Here is a 27,836-nt window from a genome sequence, read left to right on the forward strand (position 1 = left end):
TCACAACAAATTTCTAAAGCAAATAGCAAATGATAAAGCAAATAGCATCATTTGATTCCATTCTTCTCCTTGTTGTAAATACTAAATGGCATTCACCTTTTTCAATCTTTAATAGAAATGCCAGCATTTCATGGTTGGACTCATTGAAAGTATATAAGCGAGTTAGGTAACAAACAGTTCAACTAATCCAATTCCACGTGCAAGATCCTTCCTTGAAGGAAGAAACCTAAATTCTCTAATAATTCAAATTCAATGTGCACCATTTACACATACTTTGATGACCTATAAATTTTGAGAAAACTGAATTATTTTGTTTAATTTAAACAAATAATTAAATTTTAAAAAATGATACTTGCAGTTGTGAGTGCGAAAATACCTCCCTATCACTTGAAAAAAATGAATAAATTATAAGGGATTTACATTAAAAAATTAATTTTTTAATAGTAGATTCTACTTTTTTTCAAAACGACTGCATGATACTCGCGCACTACATGATTATACATAGTATTATTCATCTCATTTGAATAATCCAACTCAAAGAAAATTATATTAACTTAGGTGGATAAGGACTTGGGCTGCAGCCTTCAATAATTATTTTGGGTATACTCTTACTTTGGTATTAGGGATTAATTTTGAGAGTAGCATTAGCCCATCAATTTGTCTCTCTTATGGGGGCTCAATGGTCATTATGCACAATTTTTTTTTTTTTTTTGAGTAACTCATTATGGACATTTAAAAAGCCAATAAAGATTTTCAGATTTTTGAGTTAGGCAAAATAGATATGTTAACATCCCTTACATAACTCAAATAAAAAAAAATAAAATAAAAACTAATATAAGTATTTATCACTTCAACATCGTTTACGATGCTATCAATTCATTTCATAATACGAAAAAAATTAATTTTATTATAAATTTAGGTAATATGTATAAGTTTCATATAATCATTTTTCAAAAAATAAGATAGATTAAGATCTTTAAATAAACTAAGGCTGGTAAGAAAATGAACTAAGGCTTCTACAAAATTTACACGCTCCTACTCGTAGGTATATATTGAATAGCACTATTGCGCTATTTGAAACTTACCACTCGGATAATTTTTTTAACGTCACACCATAACGTAATGTCATGTGATTTATTAAAAATGAAAAAATACAAAAAACTTATATTCAAACAAAAAAGAAGTAAATACAAAAAATAAAATAAAATAAAACTACGGTTGGATTTGATGTTGAGATGAAAGTTGAATAAAATATTGTTAGAATATTATTTTTTAATATTATTATTATTTTAAGATTTAAAAAAATTAAATTGTTTATTATATATTGGGTTAAAATTTGAAAAAATTCTAATGATTAGATTTTCTCAATCTTATTGTGTTTGCATTTTAATTTTTTGATAAGACATATAGTATGATATGGTTCTGTCACATTAAAAATACTGTCTTTTTTTTTTTTTGAAAGGTTAAAAATACTATCTAAACAATACGTTTTAAATGGCCAAATAGCATTAATCGAGATATATTATTATATTTTTAACTGAACGAATATTTAATCACGATGCTTTATAAAATGAGTAGCAATGCTCTATAATAAGAAAATAGACTACCCGACCGGCTTTTAACAGTTGGATCGATCGTTGTGTAGTTTACGAATTCTTCTCATTCCTCACGTGAACGGTCGCGTTTGTGTCCCTTACTCGAACCCCAACTCCTGCTACGTGCTCTCTCTCTGTCTCTCCGGTCTCTCCCTTGATCGATATCTCCCTCTCAGAGAATAAAGATTCTTTCTCTGAGTAATCGTCGACTTATTTTATTTTATTTTTTCTTTTTCTTTGACTATATTTAGCGTTTTCCAAAGACGCTCTCTAGTCGTAGTTCTTGTGTGGAGGCTGGCTACTTCTGCGGATCGGGATCAGGACCAGCGGGTCCGGGTCGCGCGGGCAAGCTCTCCGGATTCGATGGCGGATTTTTCGGAGAAACATCGGAGTGATACCGAGACTTCCCTCGAGGTTTCTGTTGAGATCGAGCGTGATATTGCTGGGGGAAGTAGTAGTGATAGCGAAGAAGTGGAGGGCAAAGAGGTCGGCAATGTTGTTTCCTTGAACAACGGTGGCAGTAGCTCTCCAGGTCTGTGAAAATTTCTGTTCATTTTATTCTGTGTTTGGACTCTTGGAGGCTGGGAAAATGATGTGAGGTTGCGTTTGTTTGGACTTAAAACGAGGAAAATAGGTAAACCTATTCAGATGAAAATAATTTTTTAGAAGAATTACTTATTTTTCCACGTTTGCTTTACCCCTTTAAAAAAAAATTATTTGGTGTTTGATTGCATTGAAAATAATTTATAACTTTATATATTTCTAATTTTGATTCATGATAATAATATATTCTAGAATAATAGAAAATAAATCTAATAATTTCCAATATATTTTATTCACAATAATGAAGTATTTTTGTATTACTATTAAATGTAGAATCGGGAATGAAGAGAGAGCATGTGAGGGAAAGAAATCATCAAATCTAATAATCTTTTACAATAGTAAAATTCTTTTAGCAAAAGTTTCTTTAATTTTATTTGAACAAAAAGCGATGCCTATTTATTGCCTGGCTGAAGAAAATTTCATAAAGCTAGGGGTGGAAAATGATTGACTGCCCTGAGGAATGTTAAAGTCATTTTTTATCTTATTCACATGATTTTCCCATTAATCCACTAGCCATTTTCCATAAACCGCTCTTTCCCGTCCTTCCTAAACAAGTCAAGAGATAAAAATGTTTTTCCAGAAAATATTTTCAGCTGAAACAAATACAGGAGTGAAAGTTATGTTCCAATTTTGATTCCAAAGTCTCTCTCCCTTTTTTTTCACCTATCAAATTTTGGTATTGTTATGCTTAGTTTAAAAGCCTAAAGACGTGCAGAAAAGAAAGAAAGAAGTGACTAGAGTTAGAATGCGAGCTTGTTATATTGTTCTTTATAAAGTATTTATATCTCTTTTCAATAAAATATCTTCTGACTTATGAAAAAAAATGTATCTATACATCTTATTTTTTTAGTGTAATTTCTTAGTTAATTTACTTTCTGAAAACTCTAGGGCTTGCATTGATTTGTACCGAGGTATAGAGCTGTATTAATGTGAACTTCTATTGGGGGAATCTTGAATTTGGTTTCATGGTGTTATGTTATTTTTTAGGTTCTTTGTTTGGCTGTTGTTTCAACCAGAAATCGCCATTTTAGGGATTATTTTAGAGAAGGTCTAGGAACTGAAAAGGGAAGTGGTAGATTATGCATTTGCCTTTTAAGTCTTCATGTTAAATGTGACTTTGCTAGCCTGCTAGGTAAATGAGCTTGGAGATATTGGAAATTGGTATTATATAGGGAATTTTCCGTCAAGAATGGGTTGGCACTTATTTTCTGTTGGGGCCAACTTATCTTGTGCTTGACCCTGTTTGGCGGCTGCTAGTTGTGGAAGGCAATTCTAAAATCTTCTACTGCTTCCTCAGATGGGAAATCTTAGTGGATGACCTGCAGGTATGTTAATGCTGGAGTAGGGCTACGTTACAGTTTTGAATGGACGCCTGGCTTTTACTGCCACCAGTCAAGATGTCTATCTGTATAATATAATATGATAGATGAGGTAGAGTGCTGGATGTTTCCAAGAGGAAAATGTATGGTTGGCTGCAGATAGGTATATATTCTGAAACACAAAACTGATTGTGATATCCCATATGATAACGATAAGGGTAGGTGGTGTATGGGATCCCATATTGCTTGGGAAGGAGAAGTTCTTGCTCTTTATAAGGTTTCAATGGGACTCCAATTGTATCATTGACCAGTCTTTTTGGAGTATAGGCTATGTGGTTTGGGCTTTCCATTGGGGAGTTACACTAATAGGTTTATTGAGAGGACTCTCAATCCTTCTAACGTCCTAACGAGCAAGACAATGAATGTGCTAACTTGCAATGGCTTTCTAAGCAAGTTTATGCTCTAAGGCCAAAGCGCTTTGCTTACCAAAAGCCAAGCACATTGTTTTGGCACTTTTTTTAACTGAACTTAAAGTGTGCCTTTTGCGCTTCTGTATTTGTTTTTTGAAAAGTATATATATTTAGTTTTAACTATTACTGTTTGTTTGTACTAATAATTTAGATGAGATAGATGAGGAAGATGATGGGACTATGATGAATGATGAGGTTGATTAGATGGTTTAGGATTGCATTATATTGCTTTTGTTAGCATGGTAGTCAACACCTACAATTCTTGTGCTGTTTTGGTCATTTCCTTTTGTTTATCTGTTGATACATCTACTTAATCTTGATTATGGCTTTCAAATATCATGGTTGTATACATTTTGTAAAGTGCAGGATAATTATATAAAATGCAATTTTTAAATTTTATTTATTAGGTGATCACTTGATTATCATGTTGAATGATGCTCTAAGCAATTAAATTAGTAGGCTAAATATCTTACAATCTTGGTTTTTTTAAATGATTTTATTGTATTTTATGAATATTTGTTTTTTATTGTACACTTTCTTAAGACACGTGTTTTCTTCAATTAGGCGCGTGCATGCGCCCAGGCTCCAAGTGGCGTTTGTACTTAATTGCGCCCAATGCTTTTACCCCTGCTTGGTGCAGTGGTTTGGAAGCAAGCTGCATTGGTCATCTTCCCAAGTTATAAATAATATACTGATCAAATGCTATAGGGGCAGATTGTAACACCCCAAGGAAGGCCCAAGCCCCATCTGAGCCTATATACATTTTGAGCCCCTTGGAATACTATAAAGAGCAAGAACTTCTCTCTCCTAAGCAATGTAGGATCTTAGACACCCCTTATACTCACTTACTCAGTATGGGGCATCACATGAGTTGACATCCAGTCATGTCGCAATGACTGCCAAAGCAATCGTCTAGTTGTTGGGTGAAATCTAGACAATGGACTTCTCCTACTTGTGTATCCTACTCTCATCCCAAGATGTTACCTCAGAAGAATTTTGGCTTCATGATCAGTAAGATTATCTTCTTTGATGCACTTGAAGAGAGTAAGCAGCCCCTTATTTGTAAGCATAAAGGAGAGCAACTGCTTGGAGAGCTTCTCTTGAATTATGACTGATGTGGTGTTTGTGGAGGTAAATGATGGGAATTATCCCGACACTATGGAATTGATTCCGAAAATTGGTTAGGTGTATCTTCTGTGTACGTCCTATGTACACGGCTAACACCTCATTTTTTTATTTATTAAAAATTCTTACTTATAAGAAACAAGGAAAAATATATCCCACAATAGATTAATTGTACCACTGCTATGAAACCTTAAAGATCACTTTATCATTCTAGAAGGAGTAGCTCCTTGAACAGTAATATAAAAACATTTAGCCTCTTTTTGGTCAAACCTTTCTGCATTTTGCCTTTTGATTTCTAGAAAGCAACCCTATGTATCATAATAATAATTTCATAAAGCACCCTTTTATATAAAGTGAAATTAACTGAAGCAAAAATTTGTTTGGTAACTCTGTCAAATAACATTTGAAAGCCGCTCATGTACTACCATTCAAGATGCACAAGTACCATCCGTATGAAAGCAAAATCTATAGAAGTAACATTTCAGGTACTACAAAAAGTGCTTAAGATTTGCCTACTTTAGAGCATGAAACCATAAAGAATATGGTTTTGCAAATATGTTACTTGGCACATATTGCTTGAAACAAAGCTGCCAAAGAAACTTGCTTCTGCATACGCCTGATCTTTTCTTGTACATGTATTCGCTGGATTACCTTGGACATTTTCAGTCTTTCTCCTTCTCTAATGTAGCTTGTACATAGTTGAAATCATTTAAAAATTTTTCTTGCTTAACTTATACAATTTTTGAGGGCTCTACTTATACAATCATTTAAGACCGAATCGATTTGGGCATATCCAATCTTTGAGGGCTCTGTTTCTCTGTTTCAAAGTTGTCTCGGGTTTGAGAGTTAGTCTCTCAAAGTCAGAATTGGTACTGGTGGGCACTTTCCCTGAAGTGGTGACTCTAGCCTCTCGTTTGGGATGCAAGTCATATTCTCTACCCCTGAAGTATTAGTGGAGCATAAATTGGCATCTTGGAAGAGGTTGTATTTGTCTAAAGGTGGTAGGCTCACTTTGATTAAAAGTACTCTTTCTAACCTACCCACGTATTTTCTGTTTTTGCTCCTGCTCCAAGCAAAGGTTGCCATCCGAATTGAGAAGCTACAACACGACTTCTTGTGGAGTGGATTGGGAGATGAGTTCAAATTTTATCTGGTCAATGGCTCAATTGTTTTACTTCAATTTCTGGGGGTGGACTGGGGATTCGTAACTTGATGAAGTTCAACCAAGCCCTATTGGGTAAATGGTTGTGGCGGTACCAACATGGAAGGGGGGCCTTGTGGAAGTTTGTTATAGATGCACAAGTTGGGAGGCTTGGGGTGGATAGCGCTCGAATGAGATACGCGGTCCATATGGGGTGGGTTTGTGAAAATACATTAGAAAGGGTTGGGGGACCATCCAGAGACATGCACATATTGTAGTGGGTGATGACTTTCGTGTCAGATTTTGGTATGACAAATGGTGTGGTGAATGAAACCTCCAAGACACTTTCCCTGCCATATTTAAGCTCACATGAGCAAGTGATGCAACGATAGCATAACTCTTGGCCTTTTCTAGTAGCTCCCCTCAATGGAATGTTGATTTCACTAGGATAGCCCAAGACTGGGAGTTGGAGGCTATCACAGAGTTCTATGTAGTACTGTATTCCGTAAGTATGCCCGAGGGTACCATAGATAAGATGATCTAGAGCCCTTCCAAAAAAGGTGAATTCATTGTCAGATCATTTCACAAAGTTTTAACGAGCCCAAGCATGCCCACATTCCCATGGAAGAGTATTGGCAAACGAAAGCTCCTTCAAAAGCATCTTTTTTTGTTTGGAAAACATCCCTGGACAAAATTCTCACACGGATAATTTAAGGAAATGTCAGGTAATGGTGTTGGACTGGTATTGTATGTGTAAGAAGAATGTTGAATTATTAGATCATTTGCTTCCACATTGCGAGGCGGCTAGGACTATGTGGGATGTTTTTTTTTTGTTGTTGTTGTTGCAAGAATTGGATTATCATGGGTCATGCCTCTTAGATTGGTGGATTTTCTAGCAAGCTAGAGAGGCCTCTGAGGTAATTCACAAGTTGCAGCAATCTAGAAAATGAGTCCTATATGTATGTGTTGGTGTATTTGGAGGGAGAGAAATTATAGAAGCTTCGAAAACCACGAGAGAACAATGGAGGAGATGGATGTTTTCTTCTTTAAAACATTGTTCTTATGGGTGGGGCCATTGTTTGTAACGGACTAAATAATGTCCATGACTTTTTACCATTAGTTGTAAACTCTAGTTAGGTACTTCTCATTTCTACTCCCTGTATAATTGGGTTTTGCCTATTTTTACAAATAAACTTCTTTATTACCAATTAAAAAAAAAAAAAAAACTTATACGATGCAAATAGTTGGGATGGCCAATATGGTGAGAATATTATATGAATGAATATTTAAGCAGATGCTAAAGGAGTTGACCTATAATACTGTGAACATAATATCCATTTTAGAAAATCAGAAATCAAGCAGAAACACCGAGGAAATTTATTTTTTTCATTTGACATGTTCTATTTGTTGGACCTATATGAAAAATATAGAAGGATATAAAGGAAAGTCTGTTTTTCAACGCTGAAAGAAAAAGAAATCTCAGCGCATTTTTGTTCTTTATACACAAATGACCTTGGGCTAGTAGGTCTTCTGTTTGTAGCAATTGTTTGCCAGTGAAACTTGAGCTCCTTTGTTGATCTAGTCATTTTTCTGTCTATTACCCATAGAATCTACTTGCTTGCTCAACCCTGTATCTTGGGTCGGGTGGCAAATTGACTTGGTGGAATGGGGATGGGCCTTTAGGTTCAAAACTAGAGAAAACAGAGAGAAAGAGAGAGAGGATCTATTTAGTATTTTTACTTATTTCTTGTGCATGGATGGGTATATATTAATGATCTATCCAGGTTTTATTTCAGGGGTTGCTAGCAAGAATGTCTCTGAAGTAAACACATTGCCGGCCGGGGTATCAAACATTCACAAATTGGAATCTAAGGGTCAGGGTCAAATTAAGTTGGAAAGATCAAAAACTGAGAGGCAAAGACATAACAACATATGTGCTGAAGAGGCAGCTCAAATTTTTGATGCCAAAGTACCCGTCAAGCAGAAGGTGAACTTCTTATTATGTTGCTTGATTTATGTTTTCCAGCATAGCATTACCTGGGTCTTTATTGAAAATTTCAAACTATGCAGATAAAACTGTTGAACAGAATGGCTACTGTAAAAGATGATGGAACTGTGGAATTTGAAGTTCCTGCAGATGTTGAGCCACAAGTGCTTGCTACTGGATCTATTGATGCCTGCAATGATGCTGTGGATGATGAGACTTTAGATGCAACAGACCTTCCGTACATACCGCCATTGCAAATAGTAATGCTTATTGTTGGCACTCGCGGGGATGTTCAGCCGTTTGTTGCAATCGGCAAGCGTTTGCAGGTTTTGAAACTTGTCTAATCTTTACAAACTTATTTTTCTGTTCTAAGTTATGTGTGGATGGTAATTCAAGCTTTTGAATTTATTGTTTGCTTTTTACATGATTATGTTTCATCTAGAAGAGTAGTGCAGAATATAAGCTGCAAATGCAAGTCAGGTTCAATTTTTGTGATTTTCTTTAGGCTATACAAGTCGTAGCTTATGTGCACATCTTTTTAAGCAATAACTCCTTTATAAAGGATATGTCATAGGACTCTAGCTTGTAACTGTTGTATAGTAAATATTTCTTCTGACAAACAAAGAAAAAAAAACAAAAGGTACACATTTGTTTTGCTGGGTTTGAAGCTTTTTTAAATGTGTGAGCACTATATGATAATGTTTTCATTATAGTGTATTGGCCAATTTGCACATTTCCCAACTGTTCACCGATGTTGCACATTAAACGATAGCAGATGAGTTTTAGTTTGAGGTCATCGTTAATGCAATAGAGCTCATAGGTCAGCATTTTTCTTTGTTCCTTCTAATCATCATCATGACAGAAAGGATGAGGCTCAAGCAGGCTAGTCATTATGATGGATACAATTGCCTCCTTCAAGGAAGGCAATTACTAGGTCCATGAAGAATGAGCAACAAGAAACAAAATGAAAAGAAGAAGAAGAAGAAGAAGAAGAATCAGAATCAGAATCAAGAAATGGGGTGACTGAGAGCTACATACATGAAGGCTTCTTTCACTTGTCTTCAGCGGGGACATGCAACTAAGTGCTGATAGGATTTATTTTTCTTCGAATTAGGTAATCTTTTCCGTAAAAAGATAATACATTTTTGGGAGAATAAGAAATTTGCTGGGGTTTGGATTGGATATGTCTTGGCAGACACATGATACAATGAAATAACGATGGATAGAGACTGGCTTACATGGAAGGTATATGTTACAGTGGTGGTGATGTAACACCCCAAGGGAGTCCTAAGCCACATCTAGGTCTATACTCTAGAAGGACTAGTCAATCATAAAATTGGAGTTTCGTTAGAACCATTGTAAAGAGCAAGAGCTTTTCCTTCCTAAACAATATGGGATCTCATACATCACCTATCTCTATTATCCAAAATGGGGTATTACAATCTCCCCCCTTTAAATTCTTGACATTCTCGTCGGGCACGTTTATTGTAAGTGGCATGACTCAAGTCCCACATTTTTTGTGGGTATAGATTTTGATTCCATTTGTAACACTCCAAGGGAGGCCTAAGCCACATCTGAGCCTATACTCCAAAAAGACCAGCCAATGATATAATTGGAGCTCTATTGGAACTATTATAGAGAGCAAGAACTTCTTGTTCTCAAGTAATGTGCGATTGCATACACTACCTATCTTTATCATTTAGAATGGCGTATAACAGGTAATGATACTTAGGTGCGGTTTGGATAATGAGATGAGATGTGATGATTTTATATGAAAGTTAAAGTTGAATAAAATATTGTTAGAATATTATTTTTTAATATTATTATTATTTTGATATTTGAAAAAATTGAATTATTAATATATTTTGTGGAAATTCGGGAAAGTTATAATGATGAGATGAGATGAAACACTTTTACCATCCAAATGGGGTCCTATAAGGCTTCGTTTGGTTACATAGTTCAGATGAGATGAGATGAGATTATATGTTTTGTTGAAAGTTGAATAAAATATTATTATAATATAATTTTTTAATAATAGTTTTGTTTTGGGATTTGAAAAATTGAATTGTTCACTATATTTTGTATGGAAATTAAAGTTATAATGATTATATGAGATGAGATGAAATAGTTTGGTTTTGTGTACCAAACCAGCCTAAAAATGTAAGAATCATTTTGTTGACTAGTTTAGTAGTCAATTTCTGATCTTGTTATTAAAAAACTAAATTGGACGTAAAGGGGTAAAATATAGCAACTCACATTGTGATGCAATTGCAAATTATCAAGTCCACTTATGCAGTAGAGTAATGATGAATTTTATTTATTTTTTGATAAATAAACAAATTATATTGATCAATGGCAAAGCCAGTATTACAACCCTAATGCCCTAACTAGGTAGGCATATTAGAGAAGAAAATCATGCAGGGCCATGCTGTTAAAATCCACAGCAATAGCCCAGTTACAAAGTGTTCTAAAAAATAAAAGTTTAAGCTCCTCCACTGATCTTTCCTGGACCTCGAAGGTCCGCACATTTTGCTCCCGCCACACACACCACATAATGCATAGGGGGATCATCTTCAAGATAGCTTTAATTGGTTTTCTGCCCCGTATATTTGACCAGCTGGCCAACGCCTCCTCCACAATTTTAGGCATCACCCAAGCCATATCCAGTCGCGAGAATACCTCATTCCAGAGAGCCCTTGCCGTATCACATTGTAAAAGGAGGTGGTCTACTGACTCTCCCCCTCTTCTGCACATGCAACTGAAACTAGAAAAACCAAAAATGATCCAGAGTACCTAATCCCTAAATCTCCTTATTCCTCTAAAAATGTGAGTTTGAAATTAATTATACTTGAGTACATCTTTGTATTGTGTGGGATCTATGATGTGATTTTCATCTAGAGTCTATTTTATTGAACTTCTTTTGTCAATTGATATTCTAGCCCAAACTGTAACAACAGTCCAAACTTAATATGTATATGCCATTCAGTGGTGCCCTAGTGCTAATATACACTGGCAAATGAATCTTGAACTCTCCACTTTCTTAAAGATGTATCTTGGGGCTAACATCATCCCATTAGACCAAGGTTCTTATACCTACAGGTTGCTAGACCACCATATGATGGATGGAACTAAAAGTGATGACATTTCACTTATCAAAGATATGGAGAAACAATTCAGTGTTTGGATGTGTATGTGTGCATATTTGTCTATATTTTTGTATTTATATTTACATAAATGCTAGCCATTCAAGATATTACTGAGGGTAATTCTAGTCCATTTACAAGAGTATTTTGCATGCAGGACTATGGCCATCGTGTTAGACTAGCAACTCATTCAAATTTCAAAGATTTTGTCTTGACTGCTGGGTTGGAGTTTTACCCTCTAGGCGGAGATCCAAAAGTTCTTGCTGGTTGTATGTACCGAAGCGCCATTTATTTTGGAATTATTGGGGTTATCTCATTTGATCTAATGATGACTATGCTGTCTTGTCAAACTAGTTTGTTATCTCTGATTGACAAGCACTGGTTTGAAATTGCTTTCACTGAGTTTTGATGCATAAATGGCTTTTATGGTGTTTTTGTGGTGTATTTGAGGCGTGCTCTTACGGTGCTTTCAAGTTCATCATAGTTAAAATCAAAAAAGTTCACCGTACCGTCACCCCTTTTAAATAAGATATTTGGTTTTTTAGATTGCTTTTTATGCTCATTAGGAATGTGTCACCATGAATAAGCATGAGTATATAAACTAATAAGACATAACTAGCAGAAATCAATTAGCAAAGTTCAGAGGCTATGTTGCGTGCCAAAATAAGCAGTGCTGTTGCTTTTCATGAAATATGTTATATGGTTTTCTCAGCCATGGAATATTGACTTTCATGTCTTTCACTTGTTCTGGTTGTGAATGGGTACTTGATCCTATCCTCTGCCAAATAGTTTGGTACGTGAATGTCTCTAGGTTTTTACCTAGTTACTTGTCTCTGTCTTTTTTTACCCCCATCTCTCTCTCTCTCTCTCTCTCTCTCTCTCTCTCTCTCTCTCTCTCTCTCTCATTTCCTTGTTTTCAATCTGTTTTAATTCTTTTTATGGAGTTTTTCACACATTAGTTTTGCATGCTAAAGTAATAATTAGTTTTGATAAATAGTAATCACTTCAACAAAATTACAACAGGGCAAAGCCAAAGCACATGGGGTGTATGGCACATCAATAAACTATAGAAAAGAAAGTGGAAAGTTAAATTTTGGATGAAAGAAAACGAAAGTCAGATTCAAACTTAGGTCCTGAAGTTGAGTCTTTGGCTAAAATTATAATTATTTGCTTAATATTTTCAGGTTTCTACAATCTACACTTATGATATTCATTGTGAGCTCTCCCTATAAAAAAAAAAAAAGTTTTATGTTACCTTTAAAACAGATCCATTATCAGGCCCCCCCCCCCCCCCCCCCCACCCTTTCTCTTCTTCCTCTCACCAAATATATGTTATCTAAAGGAGCTGCTCTCACATGGGTACCAATGGAGGAGCAGAGCCATAGGCATGAATACATGCATATCGGAGAGATTCTTTGATTGTTACTTCTGCTTGTGGTAGTTTTATTGTGGGTGGAGGCTGGTTTTATCATTATTGTAGGTGCTATTATTTATTATCATTGTCATGGATAATAATTACTGATGATAGAATTATCATTATCATCATTATTTATGATTCATTTATTATTATTTATTCTTTACCTCTGAAGTTGATAGAATTGTTTTTTACTTTACTGATTCCGGATCTCATTTCTTAAACAGATATGGTTAAAAATAAAGGTTTCTTGCCATCAGGGCCTTCTGAGATTCCTGTTCAACGAAATCAAATGAAGGAAATTATTTATTCTTTACTTCCAGCTTGCAAAGACCCTGATCTGGATTGTGGTATCCCCTTTAAAGCGGATGCAATTATTGCCAACCCCCCAGCATATGGTTAGATCTTGTCACTGTTTTATTTGTTGTACCTTTTCATGTATGATGAATATTCATTTCTTCCTTTGAGTAAGCATTATGAAATGTTATTTAGATAATTAATAATGTTTCTTATTACTTGCTCAAAGGAAGAAACTAATGCTTATCATACTTGTAAAGTAGAGAATGTTCTGGTAAATGGGGCGCAAACAAGAGGTTTGCATATAAAATTCTGAATTTGCCTATTTCATTCGTATCAATAAAATTTTGATTTTACTTATCAAAATGAAAAAATTACCATATAAAATTCTGTTTTTGCATTTAGTTCAGAAGCAATTCTGATGTAGTTCTTAATCAGTTTTGATATTGATTAATTGGTTGTTTAGAAGTAAAAGGTAAATAAATTTGGCAAGAAAGTGAATAAATCATTATGATCGTTTAGTGCTTAATTGGTTGTCAAGGTTGTATTTCTTTGGAAGTCAAGGAGTTGCAAGTATTTCCAAGCTTCTTGGTTGTCAGAACATATGGGAAAGATCTTCTTTCTTTCATTGATGTACAAACATATATATACACTACATACAATTGACACTTGTACCCTCACGCTTATTCTAATTACAAACATGTCCTCTAACACTCCCCCTCAAGCCTGGGCATATATATATATATATATATATTATATAAACACAGCTTGAAACAAATAAGTTTTAACCAACTCCAACACAAAGACTTAGGAAACACATATGCAAGTTGATTGGCAGACTTCACAAAAGGTGTAGCAATTTCACCACTTAGTATCTTATCTTGAATGAAATGACAATCAATCGTTATATGTTTAGTCCTTGCATGGAACACAGGATTAGAGGCAATATGCACTGTGGCTTGATAATTTAATACCCTCTTTAGATCTATTGACTTCAATTCCAAGGAAATATGTAAGTTTGTCCAAGTCTTTTGTCTGAAACTGATAATGTAAACGTTGTTTAGCCTAGCAATTCCAGTAGTCATTCCCAGTAATTACAATGTCATCCACATATATAATCAACAAAATGTGACCTGCATCACTATGTAGGTGAAATACCAAATGATCTGTTTGGCATCTATAAAGACCAAACGCCTATACAACATCAGAAAACTTCCCAAACCATGCTCGAGGAGATTGTTTCAAACCATATAATGCATTTTTTAATTTGCATACAGTACCTCGATACTCCCTGAGTAACAAACTCAGGTGGTTGCTCCATATAAACTTTTTCATGCAATTCACCATGCAGAAATTCATTCCTAACATCTAGCTAAAATAAGGGCTAGTTTAAATTAGTAGTAAGAGAGATCAACACTCAAACAAAGGAGATTTTGGCAACTGGGGAGAAAGTCTCCTCGTAATCACTGCCATATGTTTGAGCGTAACCCTTAGCAACCCAAGCGGGCTTTCAGACGTTCCACCTAACCATCAGGATGAAATTTGATTGCATATATCCATTTATAGCCTATAGGTTGCTTACCAGGTGGTAGTGGAACAAGATCCCATGTCTCATTATGGTGAAGGGCATCAATTTCATTTTTCATGGTTATCCTCCATCTCGAATCAGATAAAGCATCCTGAACTATCTAAGGAATAGAATGTTTTGAAAGTTGAGAACTAAAACATGAGAATGAAGGAGATAAGACATGATATGAGACAAATTGACTAATCGGATGTTGAGTAACACAAGTTGCAAGTATAAGCTATCCAATCCTTGGGTTTGAATAGCCAAAACATGGAGTAAGATTGTATTCCTATTCGGATTAACACTTATTTGGTAACATGTAGATGATATTCTTATTCTCGTTTAGGATAGCTTATTCCTGTTTTAGCTCAGTTTTTAAGTCGGCACTGGTTCAAACCCAAACACAAAATTTTGTTAGATCTATCCAATGACAGGTGCTCTGATACCATGTCAGAACATATGGGAAAGATCTTTATTTCATTGATGTACAAACATATATATACATTACATACAATTGACACTAATACCCTGACACTTATACTAATTACAAACATGTTCTCTAACATTGGTGCTGGGGATGCTTTGGCAGAATGAACTTGGTGGGAAGGGCTTAGTAAGTTAGTAACTAGTTAAATGAAAGAAGATTCACTTCTTGGATACACTCTTTTAGCATATCATAAATTGTTGAACCATCCCATTCAATAATTTTAGCCATAATACATTTTAGATTGCGCTTCCATATTTTTTTTTCGTGGTAGTGAGAAATGCTACTATGGTATTACAAGCAAAATACTCTACGGTGACAATTATTGTGGATGAAGTTATAGATTTGAAAGACCTTTTGAAGACAAGTTTCCTTAGAGTGCAAGTTGGTTGGAAAGACCTTTTGAAGAAACTGAGAACTATCAGGTGATTGGTAGAATGGCGAAAAATAAAGCTCCTGGTCCGAATGGTTTTTCTATGGGATTCTTTCAAGCTTGTTGGGATCTTGTGAAAGAGGATGTGATGCGGGTTTTTCTTGAGTTCTATTCTTTTAAGAAGTTTGAGAAATGCCTTAATGTGACTATATTGCTCTCATCCCAAAGAAACATAGGGCCACAGAAGTTAAGGATTTTCGTCCTATAAGTCTTGTGAGTGGGATTTACAAGATTATTTCAAAAGTTCTAGCTAATCATTTGAGTACAGTTATGGATCAAATTATTTCTAAGCCTCAAAACGGCTTTCTGGGGAGACAAATTCTTGATTTCACTCTCATTGCCAATGAATGCTTAGATGGTAGATTGAGGGAGGGAGTTCCAAGCGTATGATCATGTGAATTGGGAATTCCTTTTTCATATGCTGGGGAGTTGTGGCTTCAGCCATAGGTGGATTTTGTGGATTTGAAATTGTGTAACTACTACTCGTTTCTCAGTGCTGGTAAATGGCACTCTTGCTGAATTTTTTAACAGTTCTTGTGGCCTGAGGGAAGGGGATTTGTTATATCCCTTTCTCTTTGTTATTGTTATGGAGGCACTTGGTTGGATGGTGGAGGCTGCCGTTGGGGGAGGCTTTTTTTATCCGGATTCTTGGTGGGAAATGGTATTAATGGTTCCACCATAATTTTCCATCTCCTTTTTGCAGAGGATACCCTCCTTTTTTCTGAAGCAGATTGTGGCCAGATTCAAGCTTTAAGGGCACTTTTGTTATGCTATGAAGCTATGTCGGGTCTCAAGGTTAACCTTGGTAAGTCCAAGACGGTTCCGGTGGGTGTGGTGCGTTATATTAATAGTTTGGTGAGTTATTTGGGTTGCAAAGTGGCTTCATTGCCTATGAAATATTTGAGTCTTCCATTGGGGGCAGCTTTTAAGGCTAAAGTCATTTGGGATAGGGTGGTTGAGAAAGTTGAGACAAGGTTGGCGGGATGGACACGGATGTATTTGTAGAAAGGGGGTAGACTCACTTTAATTAAGAGTACTCTTTCCAACCTCTCCATTTATTTTTTATCCTTATTTCCTTTGTTGGTAGGGGTGGCCAATAGAATTGATAAGTTATTTCGGGCTTTCTTGTGGGGGTGGTGTAGGGGAGGAAACCAAAGTTTTGAATATCATTCTAGTGACTATTTTGGTTAAGGTACTGGAATGAAATATTTCGGTATGGATACCGTTTTGGAATAGTCTATATATAGATAAATTAATCATATATGTATAAATTATGTTTCAAAATAATATCAATGCAAGTCTTAAAAAGTTAAAAAACATATATTTATAGAACCCAATAATACTTCTAAGTTCTCAATCCAACTATTAGAAAAATAATCACTCATCTTCATCATGAAAAGGGAGTAGAGATTTGATTTTCGGTCCTCGAGAAAATGGGATTAAAAAAAGTTAAGAAAATAATCTTTAGATGTGAGAATTGGAGTGAAAATTACGAAACTGTAAGGATTTTTACATTAATTACCAAAATACATTAATTTCAATCGGTACATCGAAAATTGGCTGGTATTGACCGAAACGCACCGGTATGGTCGGTATTTGACCCGGTACGAAACACATACCTCCACTGTGCTGATTACTATTCCGGCATGTTAAAAACCGGCCGGTATGGCACGATATTCAAAACCTTGGAGGAAACTAAATTCCATCTTGTTAATTGGAATAAAGTTTGTTCCCCAATTTCTAATGGAGGCTTGGAGATTCGCAATCTGAGGACATTCAATAAAGCACTTTTGGGGAAATGGTTGTGGAGGTACTACTTGGAGGGAGATTTGCTTTGGAAGGAGGTTATTGATTGTAGATATGCAAGTGCTTGGGGGGGTTGGTGTTCTAATGAAGTGAGGGGGCTGTATGGTGTGGGCTTATGGAAATTCATTAGGAGGGGTTGGAAGAGTTTTGCCACTCATATTTGTTGTGGCCGGTGAGGGCTCTAGAATCAAATTTTGGCATGACATTTGGTGTGGAGATCGTGCTCTCTATAGGGCTTTCCCAGCTCTCTATCGCATGGCCGTGAATCAGGATGCTTCTGTGTCAGATTTGTTGGCACTTTCCCATGGCTCTCACCAATGGGATGTTCTATTTAATAGGGATGTTCATGTTTGGGAAATGGATATTGTTTCTGAAATTTTCAGTCTTATATATTCTATAGAAGGGCTAGCGGTTCATGGGATAGGTTGCAGTGGAGGCCCAACGGGAGCAAACGGTTTATAGTGAGATTTTATTACAAGATGTTGGCATCACATGGTAATGTTGCTTTCCCATGGAAGAGCATTTGGAGGTCCCATGTGCCCTCTAAAGTAGCTTTCTTTGTATGGACTGCCTCTATTGGGAATATCTTGACCACGGATAATTTAAGGAAGTGAGGTCTCATAGTTATGGATTGGTGCTATTTGTGCAAGAAGGATGGGGAATCAGTGGATCATTTATTACTGCATTGTGAGGTGACGAGTGTTGTGGGATGAGGTCTTTAGAAGAATTTGGGTGGCTTGGGTTATGCCTTTGAGGGTGGTGGATTTATTAGTCTGCTGGACGAATATTCAAGGCTGCCCCAAGTGGCTGCAATTTGGAGGATGATTCCTTTGTGCATTATGTGGTGTATCTGGATGGAAAGGAATGATCGGTGCTTTGAAGATAGGGAGCGCACGATGGAGCAACTTTGGAACTTCTTTGTACACACCTTATTGCTTTGGTTTTCAGTCATTATGCTTAATGGAACTAGTGTTCATGATTTTCTGTCTTTAATTTCTGGTTCCTAGGATGTATTTAGGTGTTATTTTGTACACTTCCTGTGTACATGGGCTTCACCTGCTTCATTCATATCAATAAAACTTTAATTTTACTTATAAAAAAACAAATAGGTTGAATTTTGGATGAATTTTCCTAGAAGACACAGAACTTCCTAACTTTTTAAGTTCTGATTTCTAAACTTTTATTTTCAGAATAGTTTGAATTTGAACCCAAGTTTGTTTACCCAACCATCATTCTGATTTATTTTTGGTTGCATTTCAAAATGTTTTTAACTGAAATTTGCAAACTTTGAAATATAATGTAAATTCTTGATTGCGCTGAAGGTAAACTAGGCTGAAGCTTGTATATTCTGTCATCACTTGGAAAATGATTGTGGTAGCACCTGATCATAATTCTGATACACTTTATTGAACTTGAGGTTTTGTTTCCTTGTTTCCCATTGTCTTAGTAACCATCACTATACTTCTTTAGGGCATATCCATGTGGCAGAGGCACTAAAAGTACCGATTCATATATTTTTCACAATGCCGTGGACGTAAGTCTTGTCTTGGTAATGGAATTTTATTAAGTGTTCTCTAGTTTCAAGTACATTTACATGTATAGTTCTATTCATGCTTTGTAATATTGCTTATGGAGAATTTTGAACTGCATTGCGTCTCTTTTCCTTTTCTAATACCAGGCCAACCAGCGAATTTCCACATCCTTTATCCCGTGTGAAGCAGCAATCTGGATATAGGGTGAGTCTATTGTTTTTCCTCTTTATTTTATTTTTCTTTCCCGCCTAATTTATACTGTAACTTCTCTGCCTCTTCCAGCTTTGGTAATTTCTAGTTAACTTTCGGCTCTGTGCAGTCTATTGATTTCTTTCTTTCTGTTGGTTTTCTTTCCTGTCTAATTTGTTTGGTAGCTTCTCTGCCTCTTCCAGCTCTGGTAATTTCTAGTTAACTTTTGGCACTGTGCTTTAATTTTTTTCAGCTGTCATATCAAATTGTTGACTCCTTGATTTGGCTTGGGATTCGCGACATGATCAATGATGTTAGGAAGAAAAAGCTGAAGCTTCGTCCTGTAACATATTTAAGTGGTTCACAAGGCTCTGATTCTGATATCCCACATGGATATATTTGGAGTCCTCACCTAGTTCCTAAACCAAAAGGTGTTAGCTTTTTATTTCAATCATTTATTTGGAGTCCTAACTTAGTTCCAGGATTTTCTTGATCTCTCTTTTATTTCTCTACTTTGGTGTGATTGTCAGTTTGATGTATACTGCCTGTTTACGCTAATATTACCTTTGTTTATTTTTTATTTATCATTCATAAAACTTATCCCATTGAAGAAATTTATATGGAATCCATCTGTTACCATGTCAGGTGCAGCAAACAATTTTTTATTCGTTGAGCCCATGAAGATTGTAGCACCATGTGGTTTTCAATCCTGTTTTTTAAGTGCATATTTTCCCATATCTCTGTTTGAAGGTTACCTTGTCAATTACAGTTATAAGAATCAGAGGTTTCTATGTTTTATGAATCTGATTTTATATAAAAGGAGTTGGGTTTGGGCAGAGTTGCCTGGGGCTGAGAGGATGCCTCTCCTTTGGGCTGCACTCTTGTGCCATTTGCATATGCTATTCTAGTGTTCTCCTCTAGTTTTAGTCCATTTGATTAGTTTTTCCTGGAATGTAAGTGGATCATGGTATCTCTAGAAGACAGCTAAATTCGCTGGAAATGCATGTTCTTACACTTTTTTTTAAAGAAAAAGGCATGTTCTTACTCAAGCAACCTCTCCACCTTCGTTTTTATATCATTTTTTTTATTCCTTTTGATTTTATTGTTATCTTATTCCTTGTTTAAGTGAGACAGCACTTACTTTACTTGAAACAACATATTGTGCTTCATTGTTCCAAAATGGGCATCATCCTTGCAAAATTGGCAGTCGTTAGTTTTGACGCAAGCATGTGAATTTATGATGTTCTTTTACCTTTTGGATTGCAGATTGGGGGCCTAAGGTTGATGTGGTTGGATTTTGTTTCCTTGATCTCTCATCAAACTATGAACCTCCTGAACCACTCGTAAAATGGCTTGAAGCTGGTGAAAAACCTGTTTACATTGGATTTGGCAGCCTTGTGAGTTTTTCTTCTTATTCTCTCATTTATGTACTTACCCTATAGTGTTTCCTACATATCGAAGCTTAAGATTTTATCAACAGTTTAGAGGTGAATCTTTCGAAATTCTCAATCCATGCTAGGATTTATAACAAATCAACCGAGTCATTGAATGACTGACTTGTTAAAAAAACTGTTAATTTGTTGAGAACCACATTGAAAACAAGGATATTGTTAACTATATTTTAAGGACCCCATGTACCTGGGCTATGCCTAGTTTTCATCAATAAAATTCTTGCTGATTAAAAAATTATCTTTTAAGGACACTAATTCCAAATGATGGTTTTCTATCTTCAATCTAAAACTTGTCATTTCCCTTCAAAATTATGGTTGTGGACAAAATGAAGAGACTAGGGGAAAGATATTGAAAAATCAAGCATAATGGGTTTTAAAGAATCTATATGTATATATATATATTATATGTTCAAGTTGGCTTTGATAAATCTTTTGGAGCCAAACTTTTGAGCATTTAAAAAAAATGTTTATAATTTTTTAAGATTTGGTATTAAAAAAAAATCTTAGCAAAATCTTGAACACATATTTTATGATCATGTTAATTGGAATTTTCTGTTTTGTCTTCTAGGGTAAATGTGGTTTTGGGGGGAGGTGGTGTAGTTAGATCAGACATTGAGATTGGGGACCCATTATATCCCTTTCTTTGTCATTGTGATGGATGCTCTTAGTTTTATGTTGGGGGCTGCGGTTGGCAGTGGTTTGTTGTCAGGTTTTGAGGTGGGAGGGCCTCAAGATGGCTTGGTCACGATTTCTCATCTTTTCTTTGCAGATGATACTTTGCTGTTTTGTGACATGAATCCAAGTCATGTGCAAACTCTGTGAGCGCTTCTACTTTGTTTTGAGGTTGTGTTGGGCTTTAAGGTAAATCTTGGTAAGTCCGAGATGATACTTGTGGGCCAGGTGAGAAATATGAGTAGGTTGGCAAGTGTTCTAGATTGTCTGGTTTCCTCTTTGTCGATTAGATACCTTGGGTTCCCATTGGGGGCTACATTCAAGACAAGTACGGTTTGCAAGGGAGTGTTGGAAAAGGGAGAGAATGTTGGCAGAATGGAAGAGGTTGTATTTGTCAAAAGGAGGAAAATCACCCTTATCAAAAGTACTTTGTCTAACCTTCCTACATATTTTCTATCTTTATTTCCTACTCCAATTGGTGTGGCAAATCAGTTGGATAAGTTATTTTGAGACTTTTTGTGGGGAAGGTATAGGGGAGGAAGCTAAGTTTCATTTGGTTAGTTGGGATAAGATTTGTACTCCTTTGTCATGTGGTGGGTTGGGGTTTCGGAAGTTGAGTTTCTCTAATAAAGCACTACTTAGGAAGTGGTTGTGGAGGTATCATCAGGATTGTGATTCATTGTGGAGAACTGTGATTGAATCTAAACATGGGAATGCCTTCTTTTTTTCTTTTTCTTTTTTTGTGGGGGGGGTTCTAATGAGGTAAGAGGTAATTATGCTGTACAGGTGTGGAAAATATTAGGAGTGGTGGGGATTTTTTGTAAAAGATGTCATATTTGTAGTTGGGGATGGCTCCAGAATTCGTTTTTAGCATGATCCTTGGTGTGGTGGTAGGGCTCTTTGTGCTGTTTTTCCAGATCTCTTTAGTATTTCTCAGAATCCAGGTGCTTCTGTGGCTGACATTTTGGATTGTTCAAGTGGCTCATCCCATTGGAATGTTGTATTTTCTAGAACTGTGAATGATAGGGAAATGAGGGCAGTTTCTGAATTGTTTGGTTTATTGTACGCTACTCAGCTTGGGCGGGATGTGAGGGATTAGATGGTCCTGGATGTACACTGGTAACAAGAAGTTTTCAGTTCGTTCCTGGTATAAGACACAGTCGGCTGAATGGGGTTCACTCTTTTCCTTGGAAGAGTAAGGTGCCTTCAAAGGTGCGTTCTTTGGCTGGTCTGCTTCTTTAGGGAGGATTCTGACGTTGAATGTGGATTAATTGTTTTGGATTGGTGTTTCTTATGCAAGAAATCTGGCAAATTGGTGGATCATTTATTATTTTACATTCTGAAGTGACTAGGCTGTTATGGTATGAAGTGTTCAATAGGAGTGGAATGGCTTGGGTGATGCTTTAGAGGGTGGTGGATCTTTTTGCATGCTAGAGAGGTTTAAGGGTAATGTGCAAATTGCTGCTGTCTGGAATATGATCCCTTTTTGCCTTGTGTGGTGTATTTGGGTTGAGACGAGTGGCCGATGCTTTGAAGATGAGGAACACTCGGTGGATGAACTTAAACCTTTTTTCTTTAATACCTTATTGCAGTGGGCTTCAGCTATTGTGTTTAATGGAACTAGTGTCCATGATTTTCTTATTTATTTATTTTTTTTTTCTAGTTCCTGACTTATAATTAGGTTAAGTTTTCGTATACTTCCTGTGCACTTGACTTTTCTTTGTTACTTTTCTCAATAAAATTTTCTTATTCATCCAAAAAAAAAAAAAATTGCAAAGAAGAGAATATTAGTAATGGATTGGTGTTGTGTGCATAAGAGCAGGGTGATAGTTGGCATTTATTGTTGCATTGCTAAGTAGCCATATCGAATTTAACTTTCTGGAATCCTTGCTCCTAGCCATCAAAATCGGAAAAGAGTGATTTTAGCAAGACATGGAGAAGGAATGACCAACCCATTCCATCTATCATATCCGTCAAGTCGATCCAATTTGTTCTTATTTATAACGCAAGAGAGAAGTTCGAGACAAAGGAATAAAAAATAGTCTCTATGGCCTTGATTCATCACCTTTTAAACACAAACAATACCTATTTGAACCCCCTTTCCAGAAGTAAGATTTATTTGGATTGATCAGCTTTTTCTATATCTTCTATATGATAGACTAGTCCTCTATGTTAACTGGTGGAGCTGGGTGGTTCCAAACCTCTTGCCACAAGCCACCCAGGTGAGTAATGAAGGGAGCGTTGCTTCTTGATCGTTTGAGTCTGAGCCTTTATCTTGTGACGTCTCATCAGACCTAGGGCAGCGACCATAGAAAGATTTGGCGCCACTCACTAAATTATGTGGTTAATGAAATTTGTAAATTGGTGGTTTGGGTTGGGCTTCTGGACTCCTCTAGGTGCACTAGGACTGGGTTTGACTTTCTTGGATTTTTTTCTTCTTGGACTGGCCGATTGGAAGTGAGACTATTGGATCTCGGCCTCATCAATACTGGTTGAGATGATCCCTAGATAACACATAAAGAAAGTAGAATGATATGATCTATCTATGGTCAAGATGAAGAAAATTATAATATCATTGCTGCGATTGAGAGTCCTTATTCCTATTCAACTGTGTATTGCTCTGCTCATCTTTCTTTCTTATGGCTCATTACCACAGCAATCGTGCACCCCTTCTACTTCTTCCATTCAAAGCTACTGATAAGTAGCTAGAAGAGTTTAGGTCCAGTTTTCAATCTTTTTGGCACTGTTTGGATGATGCCCAAAGGACAAAAGTGTCATTGTACTGGCTGTTTGGAGTCAGAATGTGTGCCAGTTAGCATTGAAGCTTAGAGAATGGTTCACCTCTCATTTCTGATGTGGTGGAAGAAACGAAATGATTGTGAGAAGCCAGTGAAAGAGCTTGTTTATGTTGAAAACTGTGTCTGAATGTCTGCTCATAGTAGCTCGAACTTGCCCAATTTGTGTTTTTCTTCTCTCTAGTAGGGTGCTTTCTCTTTTATTTTCTGATCCCCGAGTACTTGAGTTGTGCCTTATTGTTCCCTTGTTAAGATTGAGTAGCTCATAGAAAAAGATTAAAATCTCCATGCATGCTCTTTTTCTCCAAGGTAAAGAGACAAAAGTAAGCTTCTATAATTAACATTCTTTCTTTTAGAAAATGAAAATACCATGAATCAATGCCTAACAATGGAAAAATGAAAGTTTTACTGCTGACAACGTCAGTTCCTGTCATCAACAATAAAAGGCAACAATTGAGCGTTGTTACTGAGTGGGCAGCTTCACTGGTAGACAACTGATTGAAAGTGAAAAGCCAGAAGTTAATGATCTTGGTAAAAGATTAATTTGCTTAGTCTCGATTCTTTCAGTTTCAACAATAATCACCGAGCAAATTGTTTTCAACTGATCATTTTGTTAAGAGAAAACAAAGATCAATGATGTGTCAATTTCAATTAGAAGAATTAATATTCTTTTTCTTTTTCTCTTGTACATTTGAGTTTTGCAGAAGAGGATTGTTTTGGTGAGGAATTGGTGTTGTATGTGTTGGATTGGGGAAACGGTTGATCATCTATTATTTGCAATGCAATGTGGCTAGCACTCTTTGGAATTCTATCTTTCTATGCAATAATTTTATTTCGTGATGGTCTTAAAAGCATCCAGAAAAATTTAAATGTTTTTATCATGTTCCTGGCTTCTGACTTTGATTTCTTAGTCAATTGTGTTTTATTTATCCTTTTTTTATTGTCAGCCGGTTCAAGAGCCAGAAAAAATGACACAAATTATTGTGAAAGCATTGGAGATGACTGGACAGAGGGGCATCATCAACAAAGGCTGGGGTGGCCTTGGGAACTGTTAAGTTTTAGTTTCCAGTTAAAGCTTTGCATGCTTTTGTCTTATCATGAACTCTTTTACCATCTGATCACACCAGTATGCCAGTTTATTTAGCTGAATTGTGTTTCTCCCCAGTGGCAGAACCAAAGGACTCCATATACTTATTGGACAACATTCCTCACGACTGGCTATTCTTGCAATGCAAGGCTGTGGTGAGAGTTAAAAGTGTAGTTTTATTGTTTCAAATCTGTAGTTTACAGAATCATCCTAGATATGACAATGAACCAAACCAACCTCGCCCTGACCAGATTTACAATGCCAACTTTTTTCTTGTGCCTTGGTCAGGCTTGATTCGCTTGAAAGCTGTTGGCCTTGTCCTTCCATGTGCTTGTACTTTTCGAAAGTCTTCTATTATTTAACAGGCATTATCCCTTTTTTTCCATTCTTTTCAGGTGCATCATGGTGGTGCTGGAACGACAGCTGCGGGTCTCAAAGCTGCAGTAATAGTTTCATATCTTATTGTATTTATGGTGCTTCTGTTCCATGTAATTGGCTATTGGTTTATTGTGATCCATGTTGTTTTTCCAATATAGTGCCCAACAACTGTTGTACCTTTCTTTGGTGACCAATTATTCTGGGGAGAGCGGGTACATGCAAGAGGAGTGGGTCCTGCACCCATTCGAGTTGATGAGTTTACACTTCCCAAGTTGGTTGATGCAATAAAGTTTATGCTAGATCCAAAGGTAATTCTGAATATCCTGAAGGTAGATGATATTATCCATGTTACCTAGGACTCAGATATCCTGGGTTTAATTTCGCATTTGGAGTTCTCTGGATTACTTGATACATAGTTCTGGTGGGTGGGATGGTGTTTCCAGGGTTTACTTCCCAATGGTGGGTCCAAAAGGCTATCTTGGTGAGTCTTCAGGTCACTAAAAATATAAATGCACAAACTCCCTCGTTTAAAAGAAAAATTGGATTCACTTTGTAGAATCTGTTTTGGCTTGTTACGCTAAATGCTAGTGTGTTATTTCTGTCTTCCTCTTCTACCTTCAGTGTGATTGATGGGGATGACTTAATGGTACATGCATACCTTCAGTGTCTTAGAGTGCTTCCTCGAGGAGGCTCTAAATTAGATATCCGTGTACCACAATTTGTTGGAGTAAGAATTTCCAACATCATTTCAAACATGGGAGCTGAAAACTGAATTTAATGTTTTATGATGAACCTATTTTACACCATGCGTAGAGAAGCAAAATTGGGTTTGTTGTGACAAAAAATAGTTAAATTATTCAAATTTTTGTGCCTGCCTATCAGGTAAACTTCAGCTACTCTACTTCTCAGAGGGAAAAGAAAACCACTTATTCTGGATTCACCAAGTTTGAATTACCTCATGATGAACTTATCTGAGAATCATTTCAGGTGAAACAGCGTGCGGTGGAGCTTGCAAAGGCCATGGAAAGCGAGGATGGTGTGACTGGAGCAGTGAAAGCCTTCTTTAAGCATCTTCCTTCCAAAACGCCCGGACTAGAGCCAGAACCAGTGCCGTCGAGTCTTTTCTCTATAAGTAGTTGTTTTGGTTGTTCGTGAAATTGGTGGTGGATGTTTTATAATTCTTGTTGAGCTATTTTATGTTGCTGATAAAATGTCCTAAAAAAGTAAAAAGGTAAAAAAGCGAGTTTTCTCCCAAAAAAGGGGACGGGACAAAAAAGAAAGGAAAAAATGAAAAGCAAATTACTGGGGTATTCTTTTCACAGAATCCGATTCCCACTTCTTCCAGTGTTGTGATTATATGTATTTATTTCAGCCATTATATATTCATTTCAAGAAATGCTTTCTTCTTCTTCCCCCGATTTTTTGTTACTCCGAAAATAAAATGTTCAATGATTATTTAAGCATTTATTTCGTGGATCTGCTTGATAGTTTCTTTTTGATTCATAAATACCTTGGACGTGAATCGTCCGTGTCTCTGAATGGTCCGCTTTAGTGGGTTCCATTATGGTTGGCATTTACCACAGGTTATCAAATTGTATGCTGGTATGCTAAGTCCAAAAGCATAAATCCATGCACATAGACATCAGATCATGTGGGAGAGAACAGAGCCAGACAAATCACAGACTCATGGAATTATTGTAATGTCTTGCTCGCACAGCACTGGTATTATAAAACTTTACCAGGTACGTGATCCCTGTTCCGTGATTTTATTAAGCTTCCCTCAAATTAACGTTTTGGTATGCATTTTTGTATAGCTTGTCCTTCACTACTGTTAAATCTAATAATCCTCGTGGCTATGCTTAATTTATCTTAAAAAAAAGGATTAATAATTTATTTGGAAAATGGTCATCAACACACGCTCGCTATAGAAACCGACCTATTTGAAAGGGTCATTGGTTGGATCCTGAAAGCGGTGGAGTTTTATGAGGTAGTGAAAGATATGAATGGAAAAATAAGGCTCCACGACCTAGTGGGTTTCCCAGCCGGTTGAGATGTGATAAAAGGACAACTGGTGATAGCTTTCCATGATTTTCAATTTTCATGCTTAAGGTGGATTTTTGAGAGAACTTAAATGCTAACATTCTTGGTCCTTATCCTATCAAAATTGAAAAATTTTACTTGTCATCGCCTACACCATACACTAACATGTGACTTGTTATTTTTACATTTCTATTTAAATACACATATGTAGATGTATAGATATTTGTTTAAATAGAAAAAAAAAATGATAAATCATATGTTAGTATATTGCAGAAATGTTAAGTAACAATTCTCGATCCGTACTCCAC

The 27,836-nt window shown here is 36.2% G+C and overlaps 1 protein-coding gene across 2 annotated transcripts; it reads left to right on the plus strand.

Annotated features, from left to right (window-relative positions):
* Window positions 1-1,601: 1,601 nt before the first annotated feature.
* LOC122303721 (sterol 3-beta-glucosyltransferase UGT80A2-like) lies at window positions 1,602-26,966 on the plus strand. 2 transcript variants are annotated; one of them, XM_043115628.1, is made up of 15 exons: window positions 1,602-1,740; window positions 1,847-2,127; window positions 8,038-8,240; window positions 8,324-8,566; window positions 11,541-11,652; window positions 13,025-13,195; window positions 18,855-18,918; window positions 19,063-19,120; window positions 19,359-19,536; window positions 20,372-20,502; window positions 24,971-25,073; window positions 25,189-25,265; window positions 25,506-25,553; window positions 25,647-25,796; window positions 26,476-26,966. In XM_043115628.1, exons 2-15 carry the CDS (start codon window positions 1,959-1,961, stop codon window positions 26,641-26,643), a joined length of 1,875 nt encoding a protein of 624 aa, XP_042971562.1. In that variant the 5' UTR covers window positions 1,602-1,740; window positions 1,847-1,958; the 3' UTR covers window positions 26,644-26,966. The 2 variants fall into 2 exon arrangements, with proteins under 2 accessions (XP_042971562.1, XP_042971563.1); XM_043115629.1 differs by having other exon boundaries at window positions 1,603-2,127; window positions 8,050-8,240.
* The last annotated feature ends 870 nt before the right edge of the window (window positions 26,967-27,836 follow it).

This window comes from Carya illinoinensis, chromosome 3, assembly GCF_018687715.1.
Source record: "Carya illinoinensis cultivar Pawnee chromosome 3, C.illinoinensisPawnee_v1, whole genome shotgun sequence".
NCBI lineage: Eukaryota > Viridiplantae > Streptophyta > Magnoliopsida > Fagales > Juglandaceae > Carya > Carya illinoinensis.

What these genes read in the sequence shown, in the direction of transcription:
- LOC122303721 (XM_043115628.1), top strand. Translation starts at nt 1,959, where the DNA reads ATGGCGGATTTTTCGGAGAAACATCGGAGTGATACCGAGACTTCCCTC. An exon ending in TCCAAAAGTTCTTGCTGGTT is followed by an intron (nt 11,653 to 13,024) that starts GTATGTACCGAA and finishes TTTCTTAAACAG; the next exon opens with ATATGGTTAAAAATAAAGGT. An exon ending in AGTTTATGCTAGATCCAAAG is followed by an intron (nt 25,797 to 26,475) that starts GTAATTCTGAAT and finishes GAATCATTTCAG; the next exon opens with GTGAAACAGCGTGCGGTGGA.